This window comes from Tripterygium wilfordii, chromosome 2 (genome assembly GCF_013401445.1).
Source record: "Tripterygium wilfordii isolate XIE 37 chromosome 2, ASM1340144v1, whole genome shotgun sequence".
NCBI lineage: Eukaryota > Viridiplantae > Streptophyta > Magnoliopsida > Celastrales > Celastraceae > Tripterygium > Tripterygium wilfordii.
In genome coordinates, this window is record NC_052233.1 from 8,896,545 (window position 1) to 8,919,857 (window position 23,313).

The 23,313-nt window shown below is 37.3% G+C and overlaps 3 protein-coding genes across 6 annotated transcripts; 1 reads left to right on the top strand and 2 right to left on the bottom strand.

Moving 5' to 3' along the window:
- Positions 1-193: 193 nt before the first annotated feature.
- Positions 194-4,831, bottom strand: LOC120011934 (non-structural maintenance of chromosomes element 1 homolog). 2 transcript variants are annotated; one of them, XM_038863114.1, is made up of 8 exons: positions 4,566-4,831; positions 3,601-3,797; positions 3,289-3,369; positions 2,801-3,031; positions 2,273-2,350; positions 1,925-2,196; positions 641-751; positions 194-351 (listed from the first exon to the last, which is right to left on the bottom strand). In XM_038863114.1, exons 1-7 carry the CDS (start codon positions 4,678-4,680, stop codon positions 658-660), a joined length of 1,068 nt encoding a protein of 355 aa, XP_038719042.1. In that variant the 5' UTR covers positions 4,681-4,831; the 3' UTR covers positions 194-351; positions 641-657. The 2 variants fall into 2 exon arrangements, with proteins under 2 accessions (XP_038719042.1, XP_038719051.1); XM_038863123.1 differs by lacking the exon at positions 3,289-3,369.
- Positions 4,832-6,734: 1,903 nt separating this feature from the next.
- Positions 6,735-15,090, top strand: LOC119980787 (serrate RNA effector molecule-like). 2 transcript variants are annotated; one of them, XM_038823580.1, is made up of 12 exons: positions 6,735-7,360; positions 9,328-9,449; positions 9,980-10,028; positions 10,677-10,751; positions 10,853-10,927; positions 11,053-11,100; positions 11,262-11,330; positions 11,422-12,222; positions 12,367-12,415; positions 13,506-13,771; positions 13,875-14,054; positions 14,651-15,090. In XM_038823580.1, the coding sequence occupies exons 1-12, from the start codon at positions 6,918-6,920 to the stop codon at positions 14,709-14,711; spliced, it is 2,238 nt and encodes a 745-aa protein (XP_038679508.1). In that variant the 5' UTR covers positions 6,735-6,917; the 3' UTR covers positions 14,712-15,090. The 2 variants fall into 2 exon arrangements, with proteins under 2 accessions (XP_038679508.1, XP_038679513.1); XM_038823585.1 differs by having other exon boundaries at positions 9,328-9,440.
- A 580-nt stretch (positions 15,091-15,670) lies between these two features.
- LOC119980774 (protein FAR1-RELATED SEQUENCE 3-like) lies at positions 15,671-23,283 on the bottom strand. 2 transcript variants are annotated; one of them, XM_038823574.1, is made up of 6 exons: positions 23,127-23,283; positions 20,159-22,487; positions 19,978-20,067; positions 19,547-19,693; positions 18,200-18,316; positions 15,671-16,274 (listed from the first exon to the last, which is right to left on the bottom strand). In XM_038823574.1, exons 2-6 carry the CDS (start codon positions 22,379-22,381, stop codon positions 16,230-16,232), a joined length of 2,622 nt encoding a protein of 873 aa, XP_038679502.1. In that variant the 5' UTR covers positions 22,382-22,487; positions 23,127-23,283; the 3' UTR covers positions 15,671-16,229. The 2 variants fall into 2 exon arrangements, with proteins under 2 accessions (XP_038679502.1, XP_038679498.1); XM_038823570.1 differs by having other exon boundaries at positions 20,159-22,515; positions 23,127-23,279.
- Between the last annotated feature and the right edge of the window lie 30 nt (positions 23,284-23,313).

Here is a 23,313-nt window from a genome sequence, read left to right on the forward strand (position 1 = left end):
TGTCTCACCGTCTGATTTGTTCTCATGCAACTGACGGGCCTAACTGCTGATAATGATCATAAAGGTGTCTGATAAAGTGAAACAATTAGTGGATTTGGTAAAAAAATTGAAGTGGACACAAAATTAAGGAAGAGAAGATGCCGCGGCCTGCGGGCATACCTTTGATACAAAGCATTAGCAATTCTTCTTTAATCAAACTAGGATAATCTGGTTACATTAAAATTGGAAGATAAAGAGAACATCTCTTGCCTATATATAGACACACACACACATATAATGAATACTTCAATGTTGACTGGTCAACTTGTAGTAAACGTACATTGATGCATACTTAAATGTTGGTGGCTTGGCTTGGTATACAAAATTACAAACGAAAGACAAAATTAAATAATGAAATGAAGTGGTAAACTGAAATTCACTGGGGCACTAAACAGGATTGTTACATGCTGATCGGTTTGTTTGACTGGTTTAAGAAATAATTTATAAATGTCACACAGCTTTAGATTATTCTTTCATTAAAAAAAATACTGAGACAAGAAAGAAAAAGAGAGTATAGAAGCTAAAGGGGGGGTGAAATGAAGATTACAAAGCAATTACGTTAGAAATATATCATTAATTAAAACTTAAATGGAATACTTAAATATAGGAATCATGTGATTAGGATCCGAGGTAAACAGTAGGCTCTGTCTTCAAGCAATAAACCCTTATTGTATAATAATTTAAGAGAATCTTGCATGTGTGTACATGAACCCTAAAGTGTCAAGACATATCATATGGTTAGAAGCTTAGTTGTGACTGGGAATTGCACCCAAAAAAAGTTTAATGCCAGCACCAAGTAACAGTATATATAAAACAAAGTGCTAAATTACACGCATGAAAACATTGGCAGGTGCACTTTGATATTCTTTAAAAAGTTGGCACTCTACTCTACACCATATATCTTACATGCCAAGTTTTGTAGGGGGCCAATGTTACCCACGGCCACGGGTGGCTGAGTCGGCCGAGTGTTGGAGTGTTTTTTTTTTTTTTTTTTCACTCTTTTCATACGTAGCTAATTACCAGCCGTAGTGCCACACTGCCACGCAGTGACCGTGAGATCCACAAAAAGAAAATTGCTGAGCAGAGGACAAAAATGAGACTAATAAATATAATAATATATACCTGAGCAACCAGACAACAAGAAGGTTTGCGGCCTTATTTTGTTGCTGTGCCTGTCAAGATGTCCCTAAAGCGATCACAATCACATGGGCTAGTTCATGACATACACATAACACATGAATGGAGATGGAGGCCAAAAGTTGAAAGGTAGTTCGATCACATCTCTGAAAAGTGAAAAGTTAGGATGTCCATCTCATTCTCATGGCAACTCTTCTTTTCTTTTTCTTGATTTATTCTCAAGATGTATTTCACCAACAACAACGCATGTCTCTTCAGATGTTAAAAGAGAAAAAGAGGTTTTGGTCAGGAAGAAAAAAAAACCTCAAATACCCCTAGAGTTCTGTGTGGCCTAGTGGCCTGGTAATTGCACGTGTTCAAGGGATTGATCACAAGTCAGAACAAAAACATCAGATACCCTTGAGAAATTGAATGGAAAATAAACTATCTTGGATGCAATTGCAAAAAACCATGTGATGACTGATGAGTAATTGGATTACCCAAACATAATGTGATAACAACAAAAGTAAGTGCAGTGTACTTCACCCGGTCACGTAAATATTTTCAAATGATGATTCACCCTAAAATTATGAGCAAAGCTGATTATCAAGTGTTCAAAAGGCAGAACTGTGCCGTGTTTCCTAACAAAAACGAGCAGCTTTAGCACCGGAAATGGTTTTCCAATCAACGAAACTAGAAGAGCATAATATACAGCAAGTTTCATGTGGTACTATAATCCCTGGTAAGACAGATATACAGAATGTTTTACCTGGATCGGGCAGAAGCTCGAGTTACTCGTTTAAAATCGACAGAGGATGGAGAGTCTTGATGTGACCCTTGTCCAGTAATTTCAGCATCATTTGTTCTGCTGGTCCTAGGAGGCTTCTTACGTTTGGATCCCAAAGCTTGTTGGCTCTGCATAGGTTCTGCATGTGGTTGGCTCTGACTTGAATCATTTGGCTCACCATCAAACTCCACTGCTTCTGCTTTGGGCATTTGATATTTCCAAGGAGTTCCACAAGTTGGGCAAGCTCTTTCACTCTGCAAATCAAGTTAGTATTTAACTGACAAAATTGAACAAAAAAATACTAGACAGGAAATGCGTCAAGAGAAATACCCGTCTTTGGGAGAATTTCTTCTTTAGGCAGTAATTGTGGATTCGAACTGAACAATCTTCACCTTGGCACAATTCTGCCTGTCAACAAAAATAATTAAAAGAAAGACAACCTTATAGTAAAGTAAACCACCCGCAACAAAACAAATTTCTAGCAATTTAGTGCGGTTATAGAAACACCACTAGCCGAAGAATGTTTTGACTCCTTAACTAGATTTACCAAAAGCCAAGTGTTTGGTTATTGCATGTTCTACTATAAACCTATGCAAAGTAATTTCAACATTACAATCCAGGAACAAGTATAAATACCATGATGGCAAGAATTTATGGTTTTCAAATTTGATAATTGTTCATGGAAATCAGAAGCAGCAGCAAAAAAGCGAATTCAAAAATATGAGCTAACTCAAAATATCGTTGCTGAGAAATATCAAATATGGCTAATCAACTGGAAAACTCAAAATATCTGCTTTACAAAGCATTTGTCAAACAAGTCGGTATCCCTAACATGTCAAAGCAGAGATAGGGTAGCACCTTGACAGCAGCTTCATTGCACACTGCACAGAAAGGGACATCATTATTACGGAACCAACTTCGTAGATCAAGGAAGGATCTGACACCGAGTCCAACATTTCCATCTGTGCAGTAACTAAGCCACTGGTCATGCACAAGTTCATTAACAGTTTTTTCTTTCTGGGACATTGAAAAGTTTCTGAGAGCAGGAGGAACACCATCCTGTGATTGTGACCCATTTTCGGTTGGAAGCTGAAAGTGGAACACAAGATACTGAGGCGAGGATTAATTCCAACACTAGAGGCAGCATGATGTAGATAGCCAAATTTGCAAGTTGTTATGAAACTAGTCTATCTACAAGTACAATATCTCCAACAGAAATGCAAGCAGCACAATAATTTGTCAATGAATGGCCCAAAGAAATAAAATCAAGAAGAATATATCAAACCTGAATACATATATTTATGTGGATGTCATGCAAATTAATAGTCATTAAAAAATTGCCAAACCTGATTCTCCAAACGTATATTTAGAGCATCAATAATAGATATGTAGCCCTTAGCCCTAGCATCTTGCACAATTGCTTCTAGCTGATATTTGACATCAAAGTAACAAAGAATGTGAATATCATATAATAGCAACGGAGTTGAAATAATTTGACGACATTTGACATAAAAAGAGCAATCTGTAGAGAGATTGGTATTTAGAGCAACATAAATTAAAGAAAAATCATTCACAAAACAATGAAATATCTCATCGAAAAAGTTTTTTAACACTATAATTGCCATTCAACTTATACATAATGGTAAATTAGAACTTACAATGCCTCTATATAATGCAATCTGTGGAGTGGAATATTTCGTACCAAGCTTTGACTGTTCATCAGAAACGTTATTGACCACTCCATAACAAACTTGGCCATCATTCTGGTTTCGACAGCACCGTAACTCAAATTGAACATATGAAAGTTCCTTGTTTATCTTCGAAAGATAATCATTGAAATGCTGCTGGTGATTGCCTATATTGAAGTGTCAAACAAAATAGCTGACATAAATATATGGAACTGCTTAAATACGACAACGAAGTAAATATATGGAAATACTTAAATAAGATAATTAGCATTTAAAAAGATAACAGGCAAAATTAGAACTAACTTATGTTCTCATAACTGAAAACTTTTGTTCAAAAGCCAGTTTGATCAATTTTTTATCAAATTAACTTTCCTTGTTGATGTCCAATATAACATATCGTAGAGTAGACCCGAAAAGGAATGAACAAAGTTTATTACGCATCAAAAAAACAAGGATAATTCAGTCAGTCTTTAACAAGAATAAACTTTGAAGAAGCAGTTCTTTCACTCAGTTAGAAACTCCATCACAGTGTGTAAATTCTACTACTGAAAACACAATTGGCTCTACTAAGGAGGCAAAACTGATAAAACCATGATACACCTGTTAGTTTATATCATCATTCTGATTAAAGTACTTTCTGGGAATATGAGTAATTGTATCATCCAGCACAATATATATAAGTACAAAGATAAGGGGATTTATACAGTATTTTAAAAAACCCTAAACTGCTCCCACTGGAGGCAAATAATTGTCTTATATACAAAATATAGGATCAATTAGATGGAGTATTCCATATTTACATCTCCCCAATAGACATCGGCCATTAAATCTTGTAAAATAAAAAACCATATTTAAAACCTAAAAAGAAATCTAAAAAGACAAAAAAAAACAGTAATTGAAGGAATAAACGCAGATGGAGCATATGGATCGGGGACCTGGGTTTTTTCCAGTGACGCCCGCGAAGATCTTGTTGATCTCTTGCTCTTTCTGAGGGCCGCGAGCGAGCAACGGTTGAATTAAAGCATGGTGCTTCCAGTTTACCACTGACATTATTTCAGAAACCCTATATTTCTCAGGCGATTAGGTTTCGGACGGGAAAAGGAGATGATATATTCAGATCAAATTTGGAAACATTGGGGGGAAGTGGGCTGTCAGGATACTCGGATTAGTCCCCGAACGAGAGCTTCTGGAATCTACTCGAGTGGCGGGAAACTGGGAAAGTATGAAGAAATAAAAGAAAAGAGGATGGCGGTAGAAGCTCTTTTCACTGTATATTTCAGCCCAGCCCATTTCTGGTCAAAAAGCAACCAACCTTTTCTTAAGTTGGGCCTATTAATTTCGGCCTAGTGAGGCCCAAAACTTGTACGGGATCCTAGGCCCGTCTGGGAGTCCATAATAAATAAAAACAAATTCCTAAATTTGTCTAAAAATATTAATATGTTTATTTCATGATTTTTTAGTGCGAATATTAAAAAGTAATTGGCTGGCAAGACAATTAAAACATGAAAAATTATCAAAAATATTGTTAAATTATAGTATTAAAAGGGAATGTCCAATACCAGTCATACCATGAGAATAATTTTATGGGTTTTATTGTTAATTACAACGTGATGTGGAAATTAGTAAACCATAAGTTATAAGAATATGTTTCAACTGAAAATACCGCCAATTCAATCATCGCGGGAGCATAATTTTGCTGAAACTAATTGGATGGTGTGTTCACAATCCTATGCCCCAACTAACGTAGAATGAAACATGAAAACAGAGGAGGTTTTGAGAAACTCAATAATTAAAATAATGAGTTTCTCCCAATTCTTTTATTTTGATAGTTTATAATAAAATAAATAGAATGATTTGAATATAATTGGGAGAAGATTCTATCAAAAATTTATCAAAATATTTCTACCCCAAAATTGGGTAATCTGTATGGGTGTAAAGAGTTGGTTTTGGGCCATTATTTCATTTGCTTGACATTAATTTAATTGACCGACTGACAATTATTACGGTTTTTGACATGAACTCAACATAATGACCGCCCAATCAATTATCGACTGTTATTTCAATTATCGGTCGGTTCTAATAAAGAAACATGTATCTTTTTTTTGAAAATAACTAACCGATCAATTCGATTATCAGTCAGTTCGATTATTTTGGTAATTTTATACAAACCTAGTCATTTTGAGGGAATGGAGGGTTGAATTACTTATCTATAAGTTAAAAATCTATTTTACCCTTATATGTAATATTTTAACATAATATCATTAATAAATTACTGAATTTAATCTCTTTTTTTCATTTATTTTCTTTTATGATAACTATTCAAACAAGATAAATATATAATATTTTCCGTAATTTTTTGAAAAATGTTATCCGAGGGCACTTGATAAATGATGAGCTTTAAAGTCGGGAAAAAACTGAATTGGAATTTTAAGTTTATAATATTAGGTTAAATAGTGTTCATCACACACATGTTATATTGTTGTGAATCCTTAAGTATTGGCCTTAGGATATTGGTCAATAAAATCATTCTTTTTGTATCTATAGAAAACATGAGAAAGAAAAATATTATACTTTCCATATTCTTCCATTAATCTTCCATTCTTTTCCAGTAATAATTAGTTTCCCTCCCCTTCCCTCGACCCAACACAAACAAAGATTTCACCCGATTTTCTTATTAATTTTGATTTGCTTTTATTATATATATTTTTAAATACATCGAATGTTGCATTAGTTACAACAACCATGCAGTCTTAAAAACGTTTGCAGCAAGTTTGATTAACCTTCTAATTGGTGCTTAATCAGGGAAAAAATTAAAAAGTCCATACTAAAACCAACAAATGTCCTCATTCTTGTGTTTGTTATAATATTTAATATGAAAATGTTTAAGGTATTTTTCGAAATTATATGATTAAAATCAAATCTGGCACGTATTAGTCATTTATAAATTATTTAACTTGTTTTCAAAACATAAATTTATTTAGTTCTCAAAAAAAAAAACATAAATTTATTTAATTCAAACACAAATCTGAAATAAATTTGTGTCGAAGGGAGGTTTTTTGATTTTTCGTTAAATCCAGGGCCCTAGCTTAAATTATGCCCTACTTACTGCATTTCATATCTTGAGTTCTTGGACCGGCTGATAGATCGCAAAATCCTCTACTGATACCACCAGTCCATACGCAATTACGCATACCCGCGCGGCCTCACAGAAGTGCAGAAACGGTGATTACAGTCTATCATCGTTTCTCTCTCTCTAGGCTTCACCGCTATATCTCTACAATCATTCGATGGCCGAAGTCATGAACATTCCCGTCGATTCGCTCGACAGTCACCGGGATCGTAGTGAGAAGTCCGCCGAAGAAACTCGGGATTCCTCGCCACCGCCGCCTCCTCTTCCCTCCGCGCCTCAGCAACAGCCACCGCAACAGACTTCCAGGAGGCGCGATAGGGACTCTCGAGAGAGACGTGATGAACGGGACCTCGACCGTCCTCCTAACCGTCGCGATTACTATGATCGCAACAGGTCTCCCCCTCCTCCTCCCAGGGAGAGGGAGCGAGAGTATAAGAGGCGGGCCAGCATGAGTCCTCCGCCTCCTCCTGTCTATAGGGATAGGAGGCACTCGCCGCCCCCAAGACGCTCCCCTCCCTACAAGCGGTCCAGAAGGGAGGATGGCGGGTACGAGCCCAGGCGAGGGAGCCCTAGAGGAGGTTTTGGACCTGGCAATAGAAGGTGAGTCCCTGATTGATTAAATGGTGATTTGCTTGGTTTGTTTTGACGGTGTGGTGCATGGTTCCTTTCTGATCTGAGAGAAGCTTGATTTTGTACTCCCCGAGATTTTGCCATCCTAATCAGAATCAGAATTCCTTTTTACAATTCGTCTTCCAGTGTTACTCGCTATTTGATTAGGGAAAATACTGTGTTAAGGATAAAGAATTTTAGTTCCTAGATTTTGTTGTTCCTTTTGACTTGAATAAATAAAAGGTATCTCCAATCTAAGATAATTCGTACATCCTAGGTAATGGAAAAACCGTAGGGCACAAGGGATGGATGGGCTTTATAAACATGCTGAGGGACGGAGGATGCAACATGTAGCTAATTTTAGATGCTTGCCTCTTTTTTTTTTTTTTTTCATTACGAGGTTGTGGCAGATTTGAAGAGTAGTATATTTGGCTTTTGTTGCTTTGCATTGTCTAAGTTTAACTTGGCGGGTATAGTTTAGCAGCCAACTGAATTTGTACAAGGTAGACTATGAATCTACGATAAGTGAGAATGCACCGTTTTGTTTCCGTAAGCCTTCTTGATGAGTTTCATGGGGACAGGGTTTAGCTGTCAAAGGGAGGGGGCATGCAATAGAAAGGATAAGCTTGGTTTTCTGAACTTCCAATCTCAGGGAATCTTCAGTCTTTACTCTTTCGTTGATATTTTCGTAATGGAATGAATAGCAATAAACGCTGCTGAAGTAATGTCTTCTGCTGTATGGGACTACACAGATATAAAGAAATAGACTGCCACTATTTAGGCAATAGAGATAAATTTCTCAAACGTATCACTTGGCCATTTATATTACCTATTTTATGCAATTTCACCTTGAGTTATGCATCATATAGAAGTATATGAAATTGCCGTTGCTTCCACAGATTATGCAATTGAAGGTTTCCTGTCCTTATGCCCATGTAATGACTAAAGTCAATTTTCAGGTACTTTGTTTGCCTGTTCAGTAAAAAATAATTTAGAAAAATTTGTTGGTTGTCCTATAGCATTGAACTGGGCTTCTTGGAGGAGGTTTTTTCGATTAATTTTTTTATTAGCTGCAACATGTAGATGTAGGTATTAAGGATGTTAAACTGAAGGTTTGCTGAAATGACATGAATCGTGTGTTATTGGACCAGGTGTCTCCATCTCCCTCCCCTCTTTTTTTCTTTTGGATCTGAAATTTTTAGTATTATTAGGAAAAGATCAATTATGTACTGAACTCAGGTTTTTATATCACTACCTAAACATGCTTAACAATGTTTTTGAAGCAGCATATTCTATTATTTACATTCACAATTTGGTGAGAATCAACATGTCATGTTGAAATGGATTGATGGAGTTGGGGGTACTTTATTTTTTTCCACAATGGCTGTTATTTAGGGATCAAAGTTGTTTATTAAATATTAATCCACTTTTATTTTTTTAGACATGTTCAATTCTTGGAAACAGCCAATTCACATATTTTGTGGGGATAGGGTATGTGTACATCCTAACTGCCCCAACCCTGCTCACTATGAGAGCTTTGTGCACAAGAGTTGTTTACCCTTTTTTATTGGGAGTGGGTAGCTGTTGAGTTTCTTCACATCATTTGTTAAGGGTATTGTATTGGTCCTTCTATTCTTTTGTTAGTACATGAGAGGACTATTTTGATACTTTTCTTGTGCCTTTTTACCTTTCATTATATTTTTGCAACATATTCTCATATATATATATATATATATATGCAAATTCAGCTCCTTGACAATTGACAAAGAGATGTTTGCTTGAGGTGTAGTTGTCTCCAATCTGCTTTGAATTCAAGTTCTATCCCATTTATATGTGTTTAATTTTACCATCATTCTGTGTATCGTTTCTTTTTTAGTTTATAATTTAAATTTCGGCCTAGTGGTGACTCTTATGCAAAATTTGCTCATATTTTACGATTTGATTCAATGACGGTGTAGGTTTGGTTATGATTATGCTGGTGGTTATGATCGTGATATGGGCGGAAGACCTGGTTATACTGAAGATAGGATTCATGGTCGGTACATTGGTCGGTCATCTGGTGGCTATCAAGGTGGTCCTGGTAACCTGACATCCTTTTGTGTTTTTTTTTTCTTGACATGTTTTCAAAATTTAAACACATGCTGTATGACTATGTTCTTAAATGGGTGACATCCATCCAAGAATTTTTACGTGGTGATGACTGAACAAATACTAAATAAGTAAATATAGCTCTGAGCAATACTGTGATTTCAGCGCCACATTGTGAGTGATAAATTCGTCCCATCATTGAAATCATTATGTGCCTTTTTAACGAGTTACTTGAGAATGGAGGTAATTTTTTGAAATGGATTTAGTTCGTGGCTTGAATTTTTATCACATATGGTTTTTAACAGTCTTGCTTTGAATTTAAATTGCATTTGCAATGTTGCTCAAGTTTCTCTTTATGTACATTCTATGGTGAAGTTTCATGCTTTAATCCAAATCTCCTTTGTAGTGATGTAGAAAACTTTATATGTTTCCACCTCTCATTTCCTATGGTGTGGCCACATTGTCCTGCCATATCCCATTTTCGTCTTCCTGTCTTAACATAGAACTTATATACATCTGCAGACTGGGATTCAGGCCGCGGTGATGCTTCCAACACAGGCGGTACTCAAAGGTTAAAATTTAACCATATTTAATTATTCTAATTTTTGTTCAGTTGCTCATGTTAGAACCTTATGGAATTTGGCTAACTTCCAATCATTTAACTTGCTGTTTCCAAATTCCTTATTTTAGATCAGTATGTGAACTATTTGATGTGATTGTTTTTATTTTTCTTATAATACCTATATTATAATTAGTTCTAATACATTTACCTTAGAATTTTAGGTATGTTTAAGGAGATCATTGCCTGTCAGAGTATGTCCTTCATAACTAATTCCTACGCCTTTTTTGAAAATATTTAATTCCGATACATCATTAATTTTGAAGTTTCCATCATATGACATTATGACTTTAATAATGTTAAATTCTGTGAAGGACTGAGTTGTATGATGCAGTGAATAATTTGTTTTTAAATTTTACAGGATTCTTTGTCTATGCACAACCATGATCTTCCTCTTATTATGATTATTTATGATCAATTAATTCCTTAAAGTTTTGCGAAACTTCTCTCCTGCTCCCTATTTTGTGGTTATGCATCTGCATGTCTGTGTTTCCATTTTATTTTTTCTTGTCACTTTATATGAGGCAGTAATATGCGGGCCTTATATGGAAGCTGTATTATTTGCTGTTAATCTTGTCATATAACTGAATATTTTTACAGAGAAGGTTTGATGTCATACAAGCAATTCATTCAGGAGCTTGAAGATGATATACTACCAGCTGAAGCTGAGCGTAGGTACGACAATGAGAATAATTTAGTTAAGGTTGAACTATGTGTCCAGCTTTTGATTTTTCTTTTTGATATGGTTGTGTTGTACCTGGCCTTTCATTATGCAGATATCAAGAGTACAAATCTGAGTATATTTCGACTCAGAAGCGAGCCTTCTTTGACGCTCATAAAGACGAGGAATGGTACCTCACATTATTTTTTGTCCCCTGATTATTTTTTTTAATCAGGAAAATTTCATTGTCTTTTTTTTGAATGGAGTTTATTTCATTGTTCTATTCAAGTAATCACACCTTCTTTGTTAACGTAGGTTGAGAGACAAATACCATCCAACAAATTTACTTGCTGTCATAGAAAGGTATCAAATGATCAATTTAATCAAGTAGTGTGCAGCTTAAATGACTTCCTTGGGCTGTCTTCGTATTGTTATTGGGAGTTGTCTTGTCCAACTAATGTCCTGGACTGTCTTCCTATTGTAATTTTGATATGTTTTGTTCCCACCTTGTTTGTGACTTTTAGGAGGAATGAACTTTCTCGAAAGCTGGCGAAGGATTTTTTGCTTGATCTGCAAAGTGGATCGTTGGACTTGTAAGATCAGCACTTCCCAAGTTACTGATGTATACCTGACAACCTTTTGGTATTTGTTAAATGTGCTAGATTGTACTTTTGTACAATGCAGGGGCCCCGGCATAAATGTCTCATCTTCTAATAAATCAGGGCAAACTAGTGATCCAAATTCTGAGGATGACGTAGATGCTGGTGGCAAAAGGAGACGGCATGGTCGGCTAGTGGCCAAAGAAGCTGACATTTCTACTGCTCCTAAGGCTCATCCAATTAGCTCTGACCCTAGGAGAATCCAAATCGACGTCGAACAAGCGCAGGCCCTTGTACGTAAGCTTGACTCTGAAAAAGGAATTGAGGAAAATATTTTAGGTGGATCTGATAGTGACAAAATTAGTAGAGAGAAATCCCATGGCAGCTCCACTGGCCCAGTTATCATTATTAGGGGCTTAACTTCTGTCAAGGGTCTAGAGGGTGTTGAACTACTAGATACGCTCATTACTTATCTTTGGCGTATCCATGGCTTGGATTACTATGGGATTGTCGAAACAAATGAAGCTAAGGGTCTCAGGCATGTTAGAGGAGAAGGAAAGAGTTCTGATTCTAGCAGTAATGGGGCTGAGTGGGAAAAAAACCTTGACTCCCACTGGCAGGACAGGTTGAAGGGCCAAGACCCCTTGGAAATTATGACTGCTAAGGATAAGATAGATGCTGCTGCAGTTGAAGCCTTGGATCCACATGTCCGAAAGATTCGAGATGAAAAGTATGGTTGGAAGTATGGTTGTGGAGCCAAGGGTTGCACCAAGCTTTTTCATGCTGCCGAGTTTGTGCACAAACATCTTAAATTGAAGCATCCAGAACTTGTCATGGAGCTCACCTCCAAAGTGCGTGAAGAGCTGTATTTTCAAAACTACACGAAGTAAGCAAACTTGTCTGATTTTGATAATGAGAAATTAAGAAAAGTAAACTTGTCTGATTTTGTTTTTTGCAAAGAAAATATATTTTCTTTATAGCCTATAGGTTGGGTAGTGATCTCACAATAAACATTTCATGTCAATGACAGTGATCCAGATGCACCTGGTGGGACTCCTGTTATGCAACAATCTCTACCGGTATGAAAATAAATATTACTTCTCTTTTGTTCCCTTTTCTTTGAATCTGTTAATGTAGAACTGATTGAAAAATCCATAAACAGTGAGTAGCCTGTTTCTCCTTGCACTCTCAGGCGAAACTTACCCAAAAAACAGTATGGAACCAGTATACAGAATAAAGCTTTGGTATCTCTGAGTTGTTAGTAGTGTAGTTAGTGTAGTCTTGTTTTTAGAATGCTGTCTATAAATAACTGTCTTTACACCGACCCAAATCTACGGAAATTTCGGCTGTGGTTCTTATCCATGGCTTGTTTCTCACCTTGTTCTTTACCAGTGAATTCTAGAGAAAGTGCATTAAGTGATTCAAGTTATTTACGCTGTTTACTTCTGTTACGAAAAATTGATATAATAATTGATGGAGTTTAAGGAGTATTATGCTGATTGCCAAAAAAGTTGTGGACTATAATGCGAGGACTGGCTTTATGCCAAGTATGCTTCAGCATCTCACAATAAGAAGATAATGAATTCTCAACATAACTGTTTTTTCAATTTATTTCTTTCGAAGAATTTTTTATGTAGAGAGGGAAGCATCAGTGTAATGCGCCTGTGCCCATGTCAAACAAGGAAGCGGTCAACATGCGTGGTAGTTCTGTGCCTTATCTTATAATCACGAGCTTTATCAAGACAGCTTCATGTTTTAGTTTTTTACCACATCAATTATCACAGCCTAGCTTCATTTTGGCTTTTCCTGCTGTTACTTGTTCGCATCTATATATGTATATAATTTATCAATATTATCAAGCCCTTATTCTACTCGCTAGACTTCATATTCCAATAAAAAAAAGTCGCTAGATGTCAGTCATAGTTGCTATATATGTGAAATGGTGGAGTGTAACTAAGAAGAAATGCTATGTGGCCTCCCAGTTCTTCTTCAGTTACTGTTACCACTTCAAAGTATGATCTGGTGCTTATTTAAAATAGTCTCATGCACCGGTGTACAAGGTTTGAGCTCGTAGCTAATGGGGGAGTGATGAGAACGTGCTGTTATTTTATTGCTCTCTGAATAGCTTATTGTCATTCTTCTTCTGATGTTGGTATATTTCTTGTGCAGAAAGATAGACCACAAAGACATAAATTGGGTTCACTGAAGGAAGAACGTGGTGGATTTAGGGTACGCGGTAACAGAGCTAATGGCGGTGAAAGATATGATAGAGCCGATCCACAGTCTGTTGACTTTCAGTCTAATAATGATGGTCTTGACAGGGGTAATCCTGATGAACCTATGTATGATGCTTTTGGCGGACAAGAAATGCGTGTTGGTGCTTCTTTCTCCTCGGATATACCTCCACCAGTATTGATGCCTGTCCCTGGGGCTGGGTAGGTTACAATTTGCCTTACAATGTTGTTCTTGTTGAAATGATATTATATTCATGTTATTCTTTAGAGATTCCCCCCTGATGGCAATATGATGTATTTGCAGTCCCCTTGGTCCTTTTGTCCCTGCTCCTCCTGAAGTTGCAATGCAGATGTTCAGAGAGCAGGGTGGTCCTCCTCCTTTTGAAGGCGGTGGTAGAAATGGGAGACCTGGACCGCAATTAAATGGGCCAGCCCCAATTATCTTACCTCCAGGCTTTCGACAGGATCCTCGACGTATACGCAGGTAATTTCATTTGGGGGCCTTCTCAGGCCCAGGCCATTTAAAGTTGCTTCTTTATTTTGGGCCAAAAATGGGTCGAAAGAGAGTTCTCCATTTCTATTTTATATGATGGTGATTTGAAATAATTAGGCTAAAAATTTAAGCTTTTCTTTCCCGACTTTTATTACCATTCCTTTCATTGGTTGCCCTATTATTATTTTTTTGTGTGAGATGTTAGTGTCATGCGTGTTGGCATTTATATTTTAATCGATGAAGCACAATGCAAGACTAATCTCAAAGAGTAGCTACTATGACGAAGAAACAATTTTGGGTGAAGCTGGAAGGAATTAGTGGATGGGTATTGTGAAAGGAAGTGGGAAAAATGTTAGTGGATGTCATTATCTGTGTTGATATAGCTTGTGTAGTGTCTACTGGCTCTTGTCTCCTATATTGTTGTGGCCACAGTTGATGTGTCAAAGTATAAATATGTAACGATTGATTTTCAGTGGATTGCTTTGGCAGATGTTTGAACACAAATTTCTTAAAAGTCATTGATTGCTAGATCTTGCAGCTGTGCTAATCATGATGTGAACTCTTGGTTGCATTTCATCTTTGTGCAGCTATCAAGACCTTGATGCACCGGAGGATGAAGTCACTGTTATAGACTACAGGAGTTTGTAGGTCGTCAATATTGGTCAATGGTGTCGTGGAACTGTGCGTTCTTTGGGATGGGAAAGGCACCTCCTATGCTTAGTTTACATATTAATTCCCCAATGGTTCAGCGGTTCATATGCGCTTTCTCCTTGTAGGTATGGTCATTAGGATGTGAACTGCCCAACTCTTTGTGCTGCTTGCTGCAATTTCCCTGCAGAAACATGTGAGGGTGATGTGAACCTTGATTTTTGGTCCGCTGGCTTTACTGACTTGACATAATGTTCTTGTTATGTAGTTACGGTGGATTTAAACTTTTTAACAAATTAGTATCCTTTGTAAAATGGATGTGGACTATACTCTATAGTACAATTTCAAATATATATATATATTTTAATTTTTGCTGTTATTCAGTGTTTGGTGAGTCCCAATGTCCCATTAATAAAGGGGCAATTCCTTCTCAAGACCATTCGGTAGACCATTGCTTCGATTCAGTGCAGGATGAGATCATCTGCATGTGGCATTGTGGCTTACCGTTTTGTTTGCAATTCAACGCTGTTGTAGATGCGATGCCAGCATTGTCCATAGATAGAATTGATCGTCAGACCCAAAGCCACCTAGCCTGGTCCATTCGTTCAGGCGAAAGAATGGGTTTGGGCCCTCTTGGCCCGTCCTGAAATTTGTAATTTAATCTGTACTTTCTTCATTCCATTTGCACAATTTGCTCTGTCAAACATTCTCAATTCTGACTAGTTCCTTTAGCATCGCCAGCAGGAGTGGAAGCATGCCAAGTGCCAGGTGGACTCCACTGGCAGCTCTTGCAGTGCCTGAAGGCCCTGGACTCATTCATACTACCGTCTGCCATTCTCAAATACAGAGTAAAAAACTACTTATCTACAATGATATCAAAGAATGCAAGAAACAGAGCATGGGACTACAAATTTATCAAAATCATAATTCACTTGCGCAAACTAATTTCTGAAAATATATCAAAGAAACCGACACTTGTATAAAAACGTCAGCGTGCATACAACATATAAAATATAATCTAATGGAATTCGAGTAGCATAAACAAATTATTCATGATCGACCTGAGAACTTGTTCCAATGCCATCATAACATTCTCTACTATTTTCATCAGCATTCCAATCTGAAGGCAAAAAATACAGAGACTGCTTTCAAGTGAGAGAGGGTGGAACGAAACAAACATGCACACTATTGGGATTACGAGAAGAATTACCAATCACAAGAAGAGTTCAATAAGCAAAATGCTTCTTACTAATGCCCCTTGGATTTCAATTTCACATGTCAAATATACAAATATGTTACACAACAAACTCGCATGCCAGAAGAAGCGATGAGAAATTGAACGAAAATAATGCTACAAAAACACAACAACAACAAAAAAATAATTACTTAAAAAAAAAAAAGGGAGAAGAAAAGTGGAGCAAACCCAACTCACTGAGAGTGCGACTCAGACATTCCAATGGCCTACTTTCCCATCCATGATATGTTAGTCAACAAACCTGTGATAAGTTATCAATATGTTTATTTCCGCTGCTTCTTTGATCGTGGCTCGGGTTGAGTCTCAGCCTGCCAAAATTAAATTTCTCCGTGATTGGTAATGTAGCCTAAAAGTAACAGGAAGGGCAGAGATAAAAAAAAAAACACACTATGTTATATGAAATAATAATTCGGACTTAAGAAGTCATTGACTGTAAAGCTGCCAATCTAAATCAATCGAAGCACCAAGGGCATCCCGCGTAGTTACAAACATTACCACAGATAACAAAAGGAAACTGTAAAAAATTGCATTATTTATCAGACTATCATAATACTGAATTAAACAGGTGATGAGAAACACTAATAACAACTGCGGAAGGTCAAATAAAGATTAATAACGGCCAGTTTATGTTTATGTGACTCAGGCTCTTTATCTAATAATTGCTATCAACCTAGACCCTACCACACCGTTTAACCTATCTTCAAAGCATAATTGACCACCTGGTGAAGGGCCATTAGGAAAATTCCTAAAGAATTTCATTCCAGATGAAATTTTAGGGAAAATATTGATATAAGTCTTCAGAAATTGGTAGGTAGGTAAAAACCCCAACTGATTTGCATTATTCTGGTCCTAAAAGTTACCAACAGGATTTTGATCAGTTGAGCAGTGCCTGTCATCTAAAGGAAAGATAGCAAAGAAGAATCAAAGACATCATCAATGTGCGGACTTGGACTCCCAACTGGGTGCAGTGCAATGTTTTTAACAGTGGTTTCAAATTCTTTTTGCGTAGTGCCAAAAGTTATCATCACAAACAGAGAAACAATGTATAATGGAACTGAACCTCTAAGATTCAATGCCAGCCAACAAGGAAATCCACAATATGATACCCACAGGAGCACTCTCCAGCCAAATCAACCAACCACGGGATCCACAAAAAGACGAACAAAAACCCATTTCACCAAATTAATGAGCACTTCAAATCTTTGATCAATAAACATGCCAAATCAGCCACCCCACCCAAAAAAAATCATTTATATTATCCCCTAAAAAAAAATAGCACTTGATTTTCTTCATGAGTAACAGTCCAATATTATAATTAGCATGATAATTATAAAAATTGAACTGGGCCTGTTTGAAACATTAATGACCTCAAATTTTCCCTCATATGTTCCAAAGGATGTCCAAATGAGGGGGAAAAAAAACCACAGTAACGGTCCCAAAGAGTCAAACATAGAAAATATGATATCAGCAAACCATGTAGCTCACGACAGTCACGGTAAGCTAGCCTTTTGTAACCAAGCTTAAAATCAACAATGGATCAACAAAGAAATAAATAGGCTAAATGAAGGGAAATATTATAAACAATCCACTTGGAAGATTTGTACATATCGAGAATTTATTGACTTGTATTTCGTCAATTGTGCAGGTACTCAATCCTGCACATCATGAAATACTACTTGGCATTTGGCACTGCATCAGCCATCAAAGTGACCCGATTGCAATTATAATCCTACAAAGAGATTGGATCTGTCAACTAAAATTTAAAAGCTCCATGTAAAAGCTTAACATAGTAGACAGGTAACCAAAACGATGGTGACCATTTCGGGTTTGGAGAAGAGGCTTAACATGAACATCAAATACAAATAATTCCAAAAACATGATACAAGACCAATAGAAGAACTGTATTGTAGTGTTGGAAAATGAGACCAAGACATGGGATTATCCATTCTAGATACGTGAGACTGTGTTCTTCCCAGCAACGATTTTGCAAATAAAGAAACAACACTGCATCTCTGTCTTAAGCTTTAGATCTACCGCTTCCATTCTAAACATCAATTTTTCCAGTGAAACTCAATATCAAGTCAAATAATCCACAAAACATTTAATGCAAAAATACTATTTGCAGGAGGTTTAACTGAATTACTTTTTCTTGTCAGAAAACCTAGGAAGCATTGGAATCCATGAAAAAAAAGAAGCAGCAAAGTCGCAATAAAAATAGGAAGAGAGTGCATACAGCATTTGAAAGCTGCTCCTTGATGTAGGCCATTGATCTCAGCATAGCACCTAATGTATCCCTGGACACCTGAAATTTAACCTCCGACTCTCCTGAGATTGTCTCTGAATCTTGAAGCTGAAATGAATGAAGAGGGAGTACCTCCACTGAATTAACTATATGCTAAACAGGGAAGAAAAAAGATGAAGGGCAACAACAGAACCATGAAAGAAATTAGATCACCATCTCAATCCTTCAAGAAATCAATACTATAGAAAATATACATGCAATAGTTCTACTCCCATGAGTAGGGATGTGATGGAAAACTACGATTCACATTATCATGTTTTCTTCTTGATTGGGACCCTTCCACTAAACTCTGTATCACACCTAAAATTTTCCTATTTGTGACCCGTTCAGCCATAAAAGGATATCATGCTTCACCAAACAACTCTACGCAGCTCAAATTAAGTTATATTCAACTCTGCCACTACAACACCCCCACCCCCAAACCCAAAAAGGCAGACATTTAGAATCCTTCAACCATCATGATAAAACCCAAAAACATTCAACCAGCTATCTTACCTGACCACCAAATACTCAACTACTGCAAAATCCTATTGTAAAGGATGCAACGTATTTTCAGTTACAGAAACTAATCAAAACCCTCCTTTTCTGTACCATCATCAAAATGGTTAAAGCATTAATCCCAAAAAATTTAGGGCCAGCTGCTACAGCATCCACAAAAGAAAGTATGCATATTCCCCTCCAAACATACATTCCAATCTAAAATCATATCTCAACTAATCCTATAGTGTCATATCTTTTTTCTTAATTCCCTCCACATCCTTTTCATTTCACCCCTTACAGTTCTGCTGTAATTATCTCAACTTTTCTTACCCTTGCACCAACATCTCAATGTCGTCAGCTTGTTTCACCGTACATGTTTGCCAAATCTTTACCTAAATAAAAACCCCAAGTCCCTATAACTTTCTTACCTTTAAATACCAGATTAAAATTTCAGAGTCCTAAAAAAGAAGATTGCTTCTGCTATCCTAAGCCACCACAGCCAATATTTGAGAAAAAGTCATTCCAATGACAAACATAAATAAATGAGTTAACAACTATAGTGTGACATCTTTCCTTGATATTTTTTTTATACACAATTCATGACAAGAACAACTTCAAACTTGACAAAACAATCAAAAAGGATCCTTCTTTTCTTCAGGAAAACAAAAAAAAAGAAGTACATGCTTATCCCTTGAGAAATTCGAAAACTTCTGTAAGAATACTTCTAAGTTCTAACAATATTTCATCACTTTCAGACGGTTTGTTTCAGCCAAGGGTTTAGAGATTTGATTTAGATACCTTCAAATTGATGACGGCAACCTGGCTAGCTGGTGTTGAAAGCTGTTCACTAATATATGCCATAGATCTCAACATGGGTTCCAAGTTCGGCCTTGAGAGCTGGAACTTAACTTCAAATTCAGAATGAGTCTTGCTATAATCTTGCAACTGCAGCAGATGTAAGTGAATAGATATACAATTAGGCCTTCACCACCTGGCAGGCATTACTATGATGCTTTACGGTCCACTTTTCATTTTATTTTGCATAACTAATCTATAGCATCCCAAATCAACGAACATCTGAATAAACTTTGAAATACTTCAAGAAGTTACATAAATACAAGCAGTCCTGTCTAGGTGGAAAAATATCAAATGAACTTTTCCATTGTGAAGTAAGTTAAGGACAGTATAGTGTCCCACTTCTTTTACGGTGTCAGCCTATCTCAACATACCTTCAAGTTGATGACAGCAACTCTATTCCCTGGCACTGAATTCTTATTCTCCATAACCCAAGTCATTGATTTGAGGTAAGGAAAAACCCCCTGAGCATAAGGCCAAATATATAACTGAGTCAATACCTAACTTTTGTGTGAAAACTACAAGACTAATGAAGATAAAAAAAATTCATAATACCATGCTTTCATTTGGGCTGTCATCCCGGTGAAGGGACACAGGGGCCATGCGCAGAACATTTAGATCAGCTACAGATTGAGATTGGGCACCAGCGTCATTCAGATTAAATCGCCTTGACACTTCATCATGTCGAGGCCATAACAACGGGGTTGTGTCTGACGCTGATGTAGAAGTCTTCCTGTCATCATAACCAGTCCCACTAACCTGTGAACTAGGGGGTGCAACTCTGGCAACATTTTTCTTTACAACAGCAACCTTCCTTGCACCTTCTCTGAGAGCACCTAATGCTATGTAACAGGTTTCTGCAACTAATGCCCCTTCTTCAGCATAATGCATGGCTTCCCGACATAGGTTGTTATACCGTGATGTCAAAGACTCATGGCCCTGTAGGTCCCCATTATGTTCATCTATTACACCTCCAGTCTTAGCATTTCTTGTCCACCGTTTCAAGATGTAATGAGATGGTAATGTAAGAACATTTGTAACAGTGAAAACTGTCAAAATATGACGACAGAGTACGCCCGAGTATTCAAACATTTGACAGCTACAGTTTGCTCTAATTTCAGGATAAGTTAATGTAACAATGTATGCCTTGTGGTCATCCTCAAATTTTGCCACCCTGAATGTGCTAATAGCTCCATCACCCTCTATCCTATTGGCAGTGTATACGAAAGTTTCAACTAACTCTTCCTGAAATTTCGCAAAAAATTTCCTTGTATAAAGATTTGCCGCCTGCTTTTCCATAGGTGAAGGAGTCTTCAAAACTGGGGAGGTGCAAATTGTTTCAAAATCTGCTTCTATCTCTCTTTCAAACCAATTTTCCAAGGCTCTCTCATATTGTCTAAAGAACATAGGCAATGTTGTTTGTTGATTCACATAACCATCAAAGAAGGATACTTCAAATCCTTGATCTGGAGATATTACAGCAAAAAAAGAACCCCGAAAATACACTGGAACCCACTGAGCACGAGCATTATACAACGATTGAAGCCAATCATGTCCTCTGAGGTCATATTTATCAATGATGTGATCCCAAGATGACTCAAACTCCTCAATAGTTTCGGTCAAGTTGATGCAATTATAAAGCTCAACCTGGAAATTGGGATGCGCAAGGGACACATAAGCCAACTTCTCATGGCCTTCTCGTAAGACATGCCACTTGCTAATACAATGGCGGGCTTCTGGAAACACGAGAGTAACTGCTGTCTGTATGGCCTTGCCTTGATCAGTGATTATAGAAACAGGCGGACGATCATTCATTGCCGTGAGAAATGTCTTCAACAGCCAAGTAAAAGTATCCTCAGAATCATCAAGTAGTATTGCGCAACCAAACAAAATTGACTGACCATGGTGGTTCACTCCAGTGAATGGAGCAAATGGCACTCTGTACCGGTTCACTATGCACCTTGTGTCCAGTGTAACTGCGTCACCAAAATGCCTGTAAGCCGCCCTTGACCTTGCATCAGCCCAGAACACATTAGCCATGCAGTTATCTTCATCAAGTTGTATTGCGTAAAAGAAACCTGGGTTCTCTGCCTGCATTTTCTTAAAATAGTCCAGCAGATTTTGAGCATCCCTTCCAAAAGTCCTCTTTGGAGCAAACGGTCGAACGACAAAATTCATCATCCCAGTGTTTTTAACAGGTCGATTCGGCTCTACCGAAGAAGTGCTCCTAACTCCATGATGGTTTGTATCAACGGATCCACGGTTTCCATCCATGGACACATACATCACACCACTTGGAACGACCCCTCCTCCTTGCTGAGTTTCAGTCACATTCTTCGTAGCACCAGCGAAATGCCTTCGGGGCCGAATGTTGTGCACCCTACTAGGGTTTCCCAAGGAATGGGTATGATCTTTCACAAACTTTGTGACAATCCATCTGCCTTGACCCTTTAACTCTATTCTAAGCATTGCATCACAAGTATTAGCATTTCTTCTTTTTGAGCCTTCTTTGCCACACATAAAATCCCAAGCAACAAGTGTCCCATCTTTAGAGCGTCTACATTGACCATCTTTGGAGCTAAAACCAACGCGTCTGGAATACTCGTGGTAAAACGTCTTAGCAGCATCTTCAGAATCAAATTCCATACCCTCGTGCGGCCCAGCAATCCCATCTTCGTCATTGGCTGAGGCATTTCCAAAGCTGTTTGCTTCTCCACCCTCATTAGGCTCAGCATCTCCATCATCCGCCATCACACCATGTCCCACACCCCCTTCCATATCAATCACATGAACATCCAAAGCAAACCACTGTACAATACTAAGTTTTATTTGGTATCTCAATTTGTCAGCCAACTCAGTAGCAGTGCCCCAGATGTTTTGTTCCCTGTTGGAGAAGCAATAATTGTTGAAATCTGTATATCACATAAAAAACGGAAAACATAATGTAATATCTAGAAACATGTAGTTCTGAAAATTTCCAAAAAGGGATATAAAAAAAGTGACCCAACTTATCAATTAAACAACCAACAAATTAAAAGAAACCAGATAAAATAAAGCTATAAGAAAACTACGCATATAGTCGGGATCCCAACCATAACCAATAAGAGAACAGTAATTAACTCTGTGTGTGTGTGGTATGTATAGAGAGAGCGCATGTATATTGTATGTAGGGATACAAACACACAAACATGCATTTAAACTTGTGCCTCTTGTCATCACTACACATATACAATTCAAGCATACAAAAGCTATATCTACACCTATCTCAGCATAAGTCTCGGTACTTACATACACAAAACATATGGATGAAACGATGAGAAAAATTGCTTGCCTGGTGCGAATAAAAGTATTCTAAAAACATGAATATGTTGAGTTTTTACATACAAGTGCAATAACAGTTAACAAACTCAAGCAAACATAAAGTTGGACACCAAACCTAATTCTCTAATTCATCTATGCAAGAAATACAAGCCTGGCAACTGCAACAACATACGTATAGCAAGAGGCAGAGAAAGAGAGGCACCTGTAACTGCAACGGAGAATCTTTGAGAAAAATTGAGGCGGGGATTATTACATGAAGTAAGGGATGATTCGGTGAGGCAGGTGCAGTGAGAGTGCGAGACTGAGAAGTTTGATCATGGTTTTGATTGAGAGAGAGAATGTGAAACCCTAACTTCGCTGTTAAAAAGTATTACCAAATTTTACAATTA

What these genes read in the sequence shown, in the direction of transcription:
- LOC120011934 (XM_038863114.1), bottom strand. Translation starts at nt 4,680, where the DNA reads ATGTCAGTGGTAAACTGGAAGCACCATGCTTTAATTCAACCGTTGCTC. An exon ending in CGTCACTGGAAAAAACCCAG is followed by an intron (nt 3,798 to 4,565) that starts GTCCCCGATCCA and finishes ACTTCAATATAG; the next exon opens with GCAATCACCAGCAGCATTTC. An exon ending in GCAATGAAGCTGCTGTCAAG is followed by an intron (nt 2,351 to 2,800) that starts GTGCTACCCTAT and finishes TTTTGTTGACAG; the next exon opens with GCAGAATTGTGCCAAGGTGA.
- LOC119980787 (XM_038823580.1), top strand. Translation starts at nt 6,918, where the DNA reads ATGGCCGAAGTCATGAACATTCCCGTCGATTCGCTCGACAGTCACCGG. An exon ending in TGGCTATCAAGGTGGTCCTG is followed by an intron (nt 9,450 to 9,979) that starts GTAACCTGACAT and finishes ATACATCTGCAG; the next exon opens with ACTGGGATTCAGGCCGCGGT. An exon ending in AACACAGGCGGTACTCAAAG is followed by an intron (nt 10,029 to 10,676) that starts GTTAAAATTTAA and finishes ATATTTTTACAG; the next exon opens with AGAAGGTTTGATGTCATACA.
- LOC119980774 (XM_038823574.1), bottom strand. Translation starts at nt 22,381, where the DNA reads ATGGAAGGGGGTGTGGGACATGGTGTGATGGCGGATGATGGAGATGCT. An exon ending in ACAGCCCAAATGAAAGCATG is followed by an intron (nt 20,068 to 20,158) that starts GTATTATGAATT and finishes CCTTATGCTCAG; the next exon opens with GGGGTTTTTCCTTACCTCAA. An exon ending in AGGAGCAGCTTTCAAATGCT is followed by an intron (nt 16,275 to 18,199) that starts GTATGCACTCTC and finishes TAATTTTGGCAG; the next exon opens with GCTGAGACTCAACCCGAGCC.